Consider the following 12,717-nt stretch of genomic DNA (forward strand, 5'->3'; position numbering starts at 1 on the left):
AGTCCTGGTCCTGTCTGCAAATTCCCCACCCTCTTCCTTGATCGGTGGACATCTTCGTGATGCTTGCTGGGTGAGAAGAAACGGGAGATGGAGAACATGCAATGCTCAGGGTGTTGAACTCCCAAATCCTATCTGCATGGTCATTGCTCAGGGATTTCAGTAACTAGAGTCCAGCAACATCTGGGTGGCCACAGGTTCTCCATCTCTGGCCTCAACAGAACTTAGACCAAACCTAGAATTCTGGGAAGCAAAGAATTCCGCGTCAGCGGTGGATGGGTGGCCTGGAGTTTATGTAATAAAATGTGTAATCGTTGAAATCTCTTTACATGATTTACATAAAATATACATTAAGATTAACTATAGAAATCAGAGGTTAAAGACAAGTTGACTTTAAACAATTCCAAAATAAATAAAATCAGTTGTTAAAAATTTACATTATATATGAAAAAAACCTACCTATTGAAATGTACGTCAGCTTTCCATATCTGGTTTGACTTGCCTAAACAAAGAAGTTTTTAGTAGGCATTTTAAACAATACAATTAAGAGGCCTACCTAGTATCAATGTGCAAGGAGTTCCACCATTGTTTCCTTACAACTGCAGAATTGGATATTGTGTGGTGCTTGTAAAAAGTTCCAGTTCCATCTTCTAGTACCAGCTGCTCCTACTACTAGGATAATAAGATTCCAAAGCTAATTTTGCACAAACTTCATCGGCCATCACAGCTGAAGGTGAAGGAATCCACACCAGGGTGCCATCAGCTCAGTAGTGATGAGAAGCAATGTCCCCACTAAGTCCAGCATTCCATTCCTTCTAGGAATGCTCATGCATAATGTTATGTAGTGAAGTTTCACCCTGGGCCAGCAGGGGGATACTGTATATAGTTTTCACTCAGGTCTGTAGATAGTTTTCCCTCAGGTCCGCGTCAGTTATTTTAGGCGGGAACTCTGGGTTGTTGTTGCTACAATGTTGACAGCCGGCTGCCTATAAAAGCAGGCCGGCTGAGCTGTTTGCAGTCAGTTCTATTCCAGCTTACGAAATAAAGAGCTACTTGGAGAAATCGCTGTGTCGTCTGCTATGTCAACCCACAACTTAACACTGGCGACGAGGATGGGATGGATGGACATCAGAGCACAGCCAGATGCGGCCAGCCTCTGAACTGAGCTGAATCACTGAGCTGAATCACAGAGCGAAATCACTGAGCGAAATCACTGGACAGAACCAATTCAGAGCTGACTGTTCTGGCTAGAGCACTGTGTTCCATCCATCGCCCTTCACGCCGGCATCGGAATCATGGCTTCACTTGTGCCTCTACCGCCGTTTGCGCCAGCCTCTGAATCATGGGATTCCTACCTCGCTCGGTTCGACTGCTACCTCCAAGCCAACGAGCTGACAGCAGTATCAAAGGATCGTAAGCGGGGCCTATTCCTCAGCCTCTGTGGGCCTGAGGTGTTTGAGACGGCACGAGCATTGGTTGCACCCGAAGCAGTCCAGGCAACACCATGGGACACGATCCAAGAGAAGCTCCGCAACCACTACGCACCAAAGCCGTCCAAGATTGCTGCCCGCCACGCGTTCTACCACCGGAACCAGGCAGAGGGGGAGTCAATCAACAACTATACCACCGCCCTGCGACAGGCTGCAATGCACTGTGAGTTCCGAGACTTAGACGATGCCCTGATGGATCGAATCGTCTGCGGGGTCCGGGACATCCATCTGCAACGGCGTCTCCTTGCCAAGCCAGACCTCACGCTGCAGAAAGCCATTGAGGAGGCTGTGGCCTCAGAAGCTGCTGAACGCTCCGCCCAGGAGATCCGCAAGTGCAGCAGCCCGCGTCTTGCTAGGGAGCCAGTTCCGGTGCATCATGAAGAGGCCAGCAGTGATGAGGCATCCTCCAGTGAAGGCGATGACGTGCACCAGACAAAGCGGGAGCACAGGAAGTTCCAACAGAAGTCCAAGGGCCAACCGGAATGTGCCGGCTGCGGAGGCAACCATTCCCGTGCCAAGTGTCGATTCAGAGACGCCATCTGTAGGAAGTGTTCCAGAAGGGGCCACATCGCTAAGGTCTGCCGATCGGCTCCGTCTGACACCCCCCCTTCATCGACTCGCAAGTCCAAGCCTTCACTCCAGTCTGCCAAGGAAAGTTGTTTCGCTCTCACCAACTGCCGCTGCCCGTCTGGAACCACGATTGGCCAAACTGACTCGCCTACGCGACGCAAGCTGAACGTCACGGTGCTCATTGAAGGAGCTCCATGTGACATGGAGATCGACACCGGGTCTGCCCTGTCCATCGTGTCGTGGAGCACCATCAAAAGACTGGTACCCAGAGTGTCCAAAAGGCAACTCGACTCTCACCGCGTACACCTGAGAGACTACCAGGGAAACGACATTCCCGTGGTAGGCGTTGGCCGGTTCCGGATTGCCTTCAAGGATTTTTCGGGCCTGCTCCGGTTGGTGGTGGTCGAAGGTCAGCGGCCAAGCCTCCTAGGGCTAGACTGGTTTGATGCCCTCGGCCTGGAAGTCACCGGCATCAACTGCATCTCTAACGCAGAGACTGAGGGTCTGGTCAAAGACTTTGCCGAGGTTTTTGACGGCACCTTGGGGCAATATACAGGTACGCCCATCTCCTTTAGCCTTGATCCACAAGTCGCCCCCATCAAGCTAAAGCCACGCCGGGTTCCCTTTGCTCTCAAGGCTAAGGTGGATGAACAACTGGACAAACTGATCACCCAAGGAGTTTTGGAGCCGGTTGACCATGCCAAGTGGGAAACCCCCATCGTCACGCCTGTCAAGCCAGATGGGTCGGTGAGAATCTGCGCTGACTACAAGTGCACGATCAACAAGTCACTTCAGCAGCACGCTTATCCGGTTCCTGTTGTCCAACACCTGCTGCATTCCCTGGGTGAGGGTAAGGTCTTCGCTAAGCTGGACCTTGCCCAAGCCTATCAACAACTGCCAGTCGATGATGCCACTGCTGAAGCCCAGACGATCGTCACCCACCGGGGGGCATTCCGTTGCCGCCGGTTGCAGTTTGGGGTGAGTGTGGCTCCTGGCATCTTCCAAAGCCTTATGGAGCGTCTCCTGCAAGGGCTTCCGGGCGTGGTACCATATTTTGATGACGTCTTGGTGTCTGCAGACTCACACCAGCAGCTGTTCGAGCGCCTCCGTGCCGTGCTGACCAGGTTCCAAGAGGCCGGGCTCAAGGTAAAGAGGGAGAAGTGCCAGATCGCCGTTCCACAGGTAGAGTTCCTGGGCTATCTTATCGATGCCTCCGGCCTTCACCCGACCACATCCAAGATCCGCGCTATCCAGCAGGCCCCCACCCCAAAGAACAAGACGGAGTTGCAGGCGTTCCTGGGGCTGCTGAACTTTTATAACATGTTCCTGCCCCACAAAGCCACAGTGGCTGAGCCTCTTCACCGACTCCTTAGTACAAAGACGCCTTGGGCCTGGGGTCATCGGGAGACGGCGGCCTTCAACGCGGTTAAGGCTCTCCTTTCATCAGACAGTGTGCTGGTACAGTACAGTGAATCCAGGCCGCTGGTCCTTGCCTGCGACGCCTCACCTTTTGGCATCGGTGCTGTCCTTAGTCACCGTTTTCCAGATGGAAGAGAAGCACCGCTCGCCTACTTTTCCAGGACACTATCTCTGACGGAACGGAATTACAGCCAGCTCGACAAGGAGGCATTGGCACTTGTGGCTGGAGTGAAGAGGTTCCATGAATACCTCTATGGCAGGACTTTTGACCTCATCACTGACCACAAGCCACTCCTGGGCCTCCTCGCCGGTGATCGTCCAACTCCACCGGTCCTCTCGCCACGCATGCTGCGATGGACTGTTTTCCTGGCTGCCTACCACTACCGGCTCATCCATCGCCCGGGGAAATCGATGGGCCATGCCGACGCCCTCAGCCGTTGCCCTCTTCCAGCATTTGTGGAAGACCCGGCTCCAGCTTCATCGCTCCTTCTGATTGAGGATCTTCCGGCAGCGCCTGTATCAGCTGCCACTGTGGCCTCCGCGTCTGCCCAGGATCGCACCATCAGCCGGGTGCTCAACTGGGTGTGGAGGGGGTGGCCACAAGGGCCTTTTGCATCGGAGTTCCAGCCCTTCGCAACCAGACAACATGAACTCTCAGCTCATCGCGGCTGTCTGCTGTGGGGAGACCGCGTCGTGATTCCCCAGGGACTCCGTCAGCGCGTCCTGGAGGCTCTGCACGTTGGCCACCCGGGAATTGTCAAAATGAAGGCGTTGGCTCGGTGTTACGTCTGGTGGCCTAATATGGACGATGCCATCACTGCCTGGGTGTCCGCCTGTCAAGCGTGCCAAGAGTCGAGGCCTACACCACCGGCAGCTAAGGGACACACCTGGGAGACGCCAAAGACACCCTGGTCGAGGGTGCACATCGATCTGGCTGGCCCCTTTCACGGCCGGACCTTTATGGTAGTGGTGGACGCCTATTCCAAATGGCTGGAGGTCGCCCTGATGCCCTCCACCACTACCGAAGCTGTCATCCGGGTGCTGCGAGGCCTGTTTGCAACGCATGGGTGTCCTGATGTCCTTGTCTCTGACAACGGACCACAGTTCACGTCAGGCACGTTTGAGCGGTATCTTTTGGGACTGGGCATCCGCCATGCCCTAACAGCACCCTTTCATCCATCCAGCAACGGGCAAGCGGAAAGAATGGTGCGCTCGGCAAAAGAGGCACTGGCGCGCCTGGACCGGGGAGACTGGCATGAGCGGGTCGCCGAATACTTGTTCGTGCAACACATCACCCCTCATGCGGCCACAGGGAGGAGTCCTGCTGAACTGCTTATGGGCCGCCGCCTCAGGTCACTGCTCGACCGGCTACACCCGGACTTTGCCGTGGCTGAACCCCCAGGCTGTGCCAACGCGCCACGGTCATTTGTCCCAGGAAACCAGGTCTTTGCCCGGAACTATGTGGGGGACATTCCTTGGGTGCCAGCCACAGTAGTGGGAGTCACTGGACCTCGCTCGTACCAGGTGGCACTCGAAGACGGACGCTTGTGGCGACGGCACATAGACCAGCTTAGGCGCAGGGTTGGGGACTTGGACACTACCGAGGTGCCCCCAACTGCGCTTGTGGCTCCAGAAGAGACACGTACAGATGGCGAGGCCCCACCTACACCTCCCTCGCAAACTGCCAGCGTGGAGCCGAACCGAGCCGCTTCAGAGGGTCTGCCAGGCTTACCACAGACTCAGACCACTCCACTTGCGGAGGCTCCACCCACAGCAGCGGATCCAGGGGATTTGGTTCCAACGCCACCTAGGGTCGCACCACAGCCTCAGCAAGAACTGTGTGGCCCCCCGGACTTGGCTACCAGTCCCCGGCGGTCTGGCAGAGTTCCCAAGCGCCCAACCTATTTAAAGGACTATGTTGTTGGACATGTATCACTGTTGGTCTAAGTATGGGAAATGTAACCGATATGCTTTTGTGCCTAATTGAACCATTATGCGTAGTGCTGTATATAAGGAAACCATTACGATTGTAACTAACGCCTTATCTCGGTGGGGAGGGGTGTTATGTAGTGAAGTTTCACCCTGGGCCAGCAGGGGGATACTGTATATAGTTTTCACTCAGGTCTGTAGATAGTTTTCCCTCAGGTCCGCGTCAGTTATTTTAGGCGGGAACTCTGGGTTGTTGTTGCTACAATGTTGACAGCCGGCTGCCTATAAAAGCAGGCCGGCTGAGCTGTTTGCAGTCAGTTCTATTCCAGCTTACGAAATAAAGAGCTACTTGGAGAAATCGCTGTGTCGTCTGCTATGTCAACCCACAACTTAACACATAACTGGTGCATGGATTGGAGAAGAGACTGTAGGTTAGGAGCAGAGCAAATGCAGAAGATGGGAAAGACCCCACTCGGCCCAAGACCCTAGCAACCTCTGCCAGTCAGAGAAGACAGTACTGAGCTAGATGAATGAATACCCAGGCCTGGTATAAGGCAGCTTTCTGTGATCCTTTGCTGTCAGTCTTCAGAAGTCACAGTTGCATAGTGTAAATCAGGGATGGGGAACCTGTGATCTTCCGGATGTTATGGGAATAATACTCCCATGCTTCCAGGACATTAGTCAAAGTGACTTGGGGCTGATGGGAGTTGGAATACAACAGCATCAAAAGGGTCGTATCCCTGTGCCGTTGTGTGTGTGTGTGTGTGTGTGTGTGTGTGTGTTTGAAAAGTCTTGAGTCATTGGCAGTGATTACTCTGGTGTAATAGCTGGGCTTGTGAGGTATCAATTAGTGGGAGATTTGGCAGGAGCTCAACAGCATATGGGTGGCCACTGGTTCCCCACCCCTGTTGCAGCAGATAACACCCCCTTCCCAAAGGTCAAAAGGTCTCCCCACAGACTTGTTGTTCATTTGTTTATAAAAATGCTTATATACCACAATTTCATTTTTTTAAAAAAATCTAAGTTGCTTACAACAGTGTTTTACACACACACACACACCCCATGTAAAAAGAGTAATATCACAGATTATCAGCTAACTACTACAGAAAAATGTTTTCTTAATACAGTGGTGCCCCGCAAGACGAACGCCTCGCAAGACGGAAAACCCGCTAGACGAAAGGGTTTTCCGTTTTGGAGGCGCTTCGCAAAACGAATTTCCCTATGGGCTTGCTTTGCAAGACGAAAATGTCTTGCGAGTTCCTGCGGGGTTTTTTCCCTTTTCCCCCCCTTTTCCTAAGCCCTAAGCCGCTTATCAGCTGATCCGCTAAAAGCCGCTAAACCGCTAATAGCACTAATCCGCTAAGCTGTCAATGGGCTTGCTTCGCAAGACGAAAAAACCGCCATACGAAGAGCCTCACGGAACGGATTAATTTCGTCTTGCGAGGCACCACTGTAGTCTGCATAAACCTGACAGCATTGGTAAGTTTTCAGGAGATGCTTAAAGGGTAATATAGAAGACACCTACTGAATCCATTAGATGCCAGTGAGATAAAGCACTACACAACTTTTAGAAGACATCTGAAGGCAGCCCTGTATCGGGAAGTTGTTGGTGTTTGATGTTTTTATATGTGCTGGAAGCTGCCCAGAGTTGCTGGGGAAACCCAGCCAGATGGGCAGGTTATAAATGTTGTTGTTGTTGTTATTATTATTATTATTATTATTATTATTATTATTATTATTATTATTATTATCATCACCATCACCATCAACATCATCATCTCTACTGGAAGAGCTTCCACAGGACTATGCTGTTGACACTTGAAGCCTCAGTTTTCTGTCAGTGTCAAACGAGCCTCATAAACTCAGGAGGTGACCAATGACACTCCTGAAGATTACATCAGTGACTGAGCTGGGATAGAAGAGTTCAAGCAGTCCCTTAAGTACCCTGGACCTAAGTTGTTCAGGGCTTTGTAAATTAATGCAAGGACCTTGTTTTACCTGCCTAGATGGACGGCCGGTGCAGGTGACACTTTCATTTGACCCCTGCTAGGCAACTGCTGACAATGTCATACCTCAGTCCTTCGTGACTTCTGCTTGTTCCTTTCAGGCCAGCCTCCTCTCCAATGTTACCTCATGCAGATACTCACTCTCGGATCGAACACTTCGCCAGCAGGTACCACTTGACACCCCTAAGAAAGGGTCCGGGCCAAAATGTTGGGTGGTATGGGGAATGGGGTGGCACAGCCAGTACAACAGATACAGTGAGTGGAGAAAAACCTGGTACATCAGAAAAGCCCTCTGTAGCAAAGGCAGAAGGTGACTTTCTTCAACCCTCCAACCACTACAATCAGGCCTTTGCAGGATGGGGGGCAGCTGAGTATACTTGCTCTGGGCCTTGGAAGGCTAAGCTGGCCAGGCGACCCTGCAAGGGACTGGCTTCTTTTTTGTTTGGGTTTATAACTTTATTCTAACTATTCTTTTGCTCTGGGTCTTAGACAAGTTCTATATGGGCCTGACTACGATAGCACTGCTAAGAAGACCGAGTTCCATTTAAGGATGAAACTTAAAATTCCCAGAATATTGATGTCTTCCAGCTGTGGGCTTCTTCAGATGTCCTTTTAATTGTGTATTCATTATTATTTTAGATCATGATGGTATCAAGGGTGGTTATCAGTGATCCTGCTTTTTGATGGGTAGTAGTTGTTTTTTTGGGGGGTGGGGGTATTTTAATAAATGGAGAATTCTCTAGGTGCCTAGATCCAGGTTTGGGGCAGGTACTCTTTGGAGACAGAGCTCCAACAGAGATTTAAAACTGCAAAACATGCAACAAAGTAAAGCATGGAAATGTAGGCTAGAAGATGTTTAAAATATCCCCTTTTAAATATCCCAATTTCCCTTAGCATAGAAAGAGACCAGACGTTTGGTAAGTTAAAAATGTTTTATTTACAAACTCTTCAAACATCAAACTCATGTGCTTTTCCATCCAGCAGCAAGAAAAGACAGGCGGTACACCTTAGATTCCAAAATGGTAAATGTTTCTAAGTTATTTGTATAGAAACACAAAGATGGCTTGCGTAAGCCATGTGGTCTAAGCTTGGAACATCCAGCTTGGACCTCCTTATTGCAGAGGTGCAACCAGCACTAGGCAACTATGCTTTAGAGTGGAATGTGAGAGGCAAGGCAATATTTAAACTGCTAATTTGGAGGAGCTTGTTTTATACCCAGAATTTCCTACCCTCATTAGAGCTGCAATTTCTCTCCTCCTGTGGCCATCCACCTGGTACCTTTTAGGGTTGTCTGGAAAGATCTTCTGTCTTTCCTCGCTACTTCCCTGAAGTTCATTGCCCCTCTTCTGTTTTCCTGTAGGCTTGCAGAGATGGAAAGCCAGAATTCCTCCTTTTACAACGACAGCCTTTCTCCGGATGACAGCCTGTGAGTTGCTACTGTCCTCCTTGCAAATTTTGCTGAAATCTGTGCTTTCAGTCAGTTGCAAAGCTGGGGGGGAGGGGATATCAGGGTTCAACCAGAGGTCATATTTAATTAGGCGACTTCACACTGCAACCACCTGCATTTATATTTGGACATAGGAGTTTTATTGAGTTCAATGGGACTAACTGCTGCATGACTGTGTATAGGGCTTCACTTTTAGGCTGTGATCTCTTGGCAGATGTCCCTAACCCTTTATCCTCCACTCCTTCATTTGGGCAGAGAAGGATTCCATGTGGACATTCCCCCACTTCCCTTGGGTGGGAAAAATGAGCATTAATACAGCACATAACCTCACTTCTATCATATGTCTTGCTTCTCCCACTTGCAATTGTTTGTGGACTCATCCAGAGTCAAATCTGGCCTACATTTCTTGAAAAGGAGCAAAAAGCATGGCAAACAAAAGTTAGCATGCTACCTATGCTTTTTACAGGTACGTTGAGATTTCCTACACGTAGCGAGAAATATTTACGCATTCAAATTCTCTCCTACTCTACCTCCCAATGCCATCTTCTTCCTGTCCTATCAGTGCAAGTGTTCTTCAGGTAAAATGTGCAGTAGGCCAGCTGGTCTGTTGTTTCCCAGGTGACCAGCACCTAGGCCATGCACATTTATTTATTTCAGGCAATTTTATCCTCTTCAGGCAAAATGCCTCCCAGAACAGCTTACAAACTAGCAGTGACAACCAAGACCCAATACACCCCTTGCCCACAGTCTGACAATCTAAAAGATGCATCACAAAAAGGGGAAAGGGATGCAGAGCCATGGGTGTGCATGTGCAATGCCATCAGGAAACAGGAAGGCAAGGCTAAAGCCATCGCAAGTGGCAGAATAAGGTGAAGGGTTGTAACTCAGTGGTAAAGCATCTGCCTCGCATGGTTCAGTCTCCAGCATCAGCAGGTAGGACAGGGAGAGATTTCTGCCTGAAATCATGGAGAGCAGCTGCCAGTCAAAATAGACAACACTGAGCTAGATGGACCAAGGGTCTGATTCAATGTAAGGCATTGAACTTCCTGTGAAGGGGGAGAGGCAGAAGCTTAGCATGCCAGTTGTTTAGATTAGTTCAGCAGGCCTGATGCAAGGTGTAATGTAGTACAACAAACCACCCCACTACTAGCTTCCTTGCATTAACCTCATCACAGCTCTGTCCACAACAGGGATGAGGACCAGTACCTTTTGCGCCACTCCAGCCCTATTACAGACAGAGAACCAGTCAGTAGTCAGCAGCCCCAGGACAGCACCAACACAGACGACAAAGGGGAACTGGAGAGAATCTTGGCACACCTGGAGGATGAAAACAGGTAAGTGGGCATGGCCAGCAGAGTTCTTGTAATCATTCCTTTTATTCCAGATCTGTAAGACGTGTGCAAATATTTCTGGGACCCTTGGGTGTGACAGAAACAGAGGTTCCTAACGATATTTACTTTCATGATATTGGCAAAAAAAAAAAAAAAAAAAATCCCCATTGATTAAGTAGTCCTCCAAAACCTTCAGGTCCAGGGGTTGGAAAGTTTGGGAGCCACTGTTCTAGCTATTGAGCACCTTAGGCCACTGATACTAGCTTACTCTTGCTGCATTCCTGAGCTTGTATTTCTCCTTGCAGGGTTCTCCAGGGGGAGCTGAAGCGTCTGAAATGGCAGCATGAGGAGGCAGCAGAGTCGGCAGAAGGAACTCCAGAATCAGCACAGGATCCACACAACGAAGAGCTGCTGGCAGAGGCCCGGATCCTTCGACAGCACAAAAGCCGCCTGGAGACACGGATGCAGATCTTGGAGGACCACAACAAACAATTAGAATCTCAGCTGCAGCGCCTGAGAGAACTGCTTCTGCAGGTATTGTCTGTGGGCTGTATCTCAAAAAGAAAGTTTTTTGGCCTTCTTTGCATCCGATGCATTCATCATCAGGTGACATCATTAGGAGCACAGGAATCTGCCTTACACTTAGCTAAACCATTGATCCATCTAGCTCAGTAATGTCTGCGCAAACTTGACAGTGACTCTCCAGTGTTTCAGATGGAAGATGTTCCCTGTCCTACCTAGAGATGCTGCAGGTAGGCCCTGGGACCTTCTGCTCGCAAAGCAGGTGCTCTGCTACTGAGCTATGGCCCTTCCCAATATTACACACTCAAAAGAAATGGTATGAACTGAAACGAGGCCAGGTTTTGTGGGTCATGACCCATCAGCTGAAGACCTGTGATTTAGTGGGCAGCCCAACCCTGAAGCTGCAGTTGGATTTGTGAGGATGTCAGAGCCAGTAGCCATGTGCCATGCAGGACAGATGGGGGAGCACCAGGTGAGAAGTTGGTGGTCATGAGCATCCTTAACATCTCCCTTCTCTTCCCAGCCTGGAGCAGATTCCAAAGGGGATGGCTCTACAGCCTCATCCTTGGCTTCCTCTCCCCATCCATCAGAGGAGAGTCAGACCAGAGAAAAAGGCCCTGGCACTCCAAACACGGAAACTGCAGGTGAGGCTCTGTGTTGCAGGTGAGGCTGCTGGGTTTCTTTCCTGAATGTCTTCATTCCTACTTCTGCTGAAGCAATTACAAAGTGTAAGAAGAGTCTGCTGGCCCAAAATCCTGCTCTTACAGTGGCAAGCCCAGTGCTTCTGGGAAACCTGTAAGCAGGACCGGAGCACAAGTCTCCTCCTGCAGATGCCAGCAACCAGTATTCAGACACATACTGCCTCTGACCATGGAGGCAGACCATAGCTAGTAGCCATGGACAGACTTATCCTCCTTGAATTTGTCTAATTCTCATTTAATGCCATCCAGATTGGTTCTCCTGTAGGAGTGAGTTCCATAGTTTAACTATGTGGTGCATGAATTTGTACCTTGAGGAACAGATCCTGCCTTCCTGCTCTATTTATTCTACTGTATTCCTTTCTTTAATATCCTGCCTTTCCTCCCAAGTAACCCTAGGGTGGTCATTGGTCATGTCCCCCTCCTTGAAACGGGAAGAGAACCCAATTTGGGTCACGGGTCTTTTATCATCTATTTGAGAATGCATCTTGGCATTATAAACATGCGTTTGAGCTGGACCATTACATAGCCTTTGGCCTTTCTGCTTCCTAGTCTAATAGTCTTCAGTCTCATCCAGACCATGGCTTCCTCCAAGAAATCCTAGGAGCTGTAATTTATACCTCACAGATATACAATTCCAGGACCCTTAACAAACCACAGTTCCTGGGATTCTTTGAGAGAAACCATGTGCTTTAAATCTGCTTCATATGTATGGTGTGGGTGTGACTTTCAATGGAAAGAGGGCTTTGTCCTCTAATAGTCCCAAGTCTGTCTTGTAGTGTTATTCCCAACCTTTCAGCAAGATGGTGACTGATTAATAGACCACTTTTAACTGACAATATTAACATGATATCCTCCCTACCCCCCTTTTTTACTCATTTTTCTTTCTCTTAGATGAGGTGGAGGTGAGTACTCAGGACGTCAGTCTGTGTCTGGAGGATATCATGGAGAAGCTTCGGAATGCTTTTCCCAACACTGGAGGTACAGTGCATTGAATCATCTGGGCCTACATCATCAGGGATGGGGTACCTTGTGTCCCTTCAGGTGCTTATGGACATGAATTCCCATCAGCCCCAGCCACTGTGGCTCAATGTCCAGGGATGATGGGAATTGTAGGCCCAGCAACATCTGGAAGGCCATAGATTCCCCGTCTCTGGATTACTGAGCTAAATTAAAATGGCGGCCCCTACTGAAAGCAATGGGGCCTACTGGAGAGCCCAAGGCACCAGCAGTGGGTTCGAATGCAATGCCGAGGTCCAAAAAGTTGCACAGTTGCACTGTAACCCTTGAAGCTTGCCATCGTCACTG

At 49.8% G+C, this 12,717-nt stretch overlaps 1 protein-coding gene and 1 long non-coding RNA gene across 7 annotated transcripts in view; one reads left to right on the top strand and one right to left on the bottom strand.

Annotated features, from left to right (window-relative positions):
* DRP2 (dystrophin related protein 2) overlaps positions 1-12,717 on the top strand; it is a 61,204-nt gene that overhangs the window by 45,013 nt on the left and 3,474 nt on the right. For 5 of the 6 annotated variants that reach the window (XM_081847942.1, XM_081847944.1, XM_081847946.1 and 2 more), the window contains 6 exons: positions 7,513-7,578; positions 8,772-8,837; positions 10,034-10,192; positions 10,495-10,723; positions 11,235-11,355; positions 12,304-12,390. In XM_081847942.1, the coding sequence (XP_081704068.1) occupies positions 7,513-7,578; positions 8,772-8,837; positions 10,034-10,192; positions 10,495-10,723; positions 11,235-11,355; positions 12,304-12,390 (728 nt within the window). The remainder of the gene's footprint in view (positions 1-7,512; positions 7,579-8,771; positions 8,838-10,033; positions 10,193-10,494; positions 10,724-11,234; positions 11,356-12,303; positions 12,391-12,717) is intronic. The other variant, XM_081847943.1, reaches the window with a different exon arrangement.
* Positions 4-7,132, bottom strand: LOC309334128. The gene is made up of 3 exons (XR_014152903.1): positions 6,854-7,132; positions 5,796-6,522; positions 4-821 (listed from the first exon to the last, which is right to left on the bottom strand). It is a non-coding gene; the product is annotated as an uncharacterized lncRNA (long non-coding RNA).

The sequence above is a fragment of the Podarcis erhardii genome (assembly GCF_964252035.2).
Source record: "Podarcis erhardii genome assembly, chromosome: Z".
NCBI lineage: Eukaryota > Metazoa > Chordata > Lepidosauria > Squamata > Lacertidae > Podarcis > Podarcis erhardii.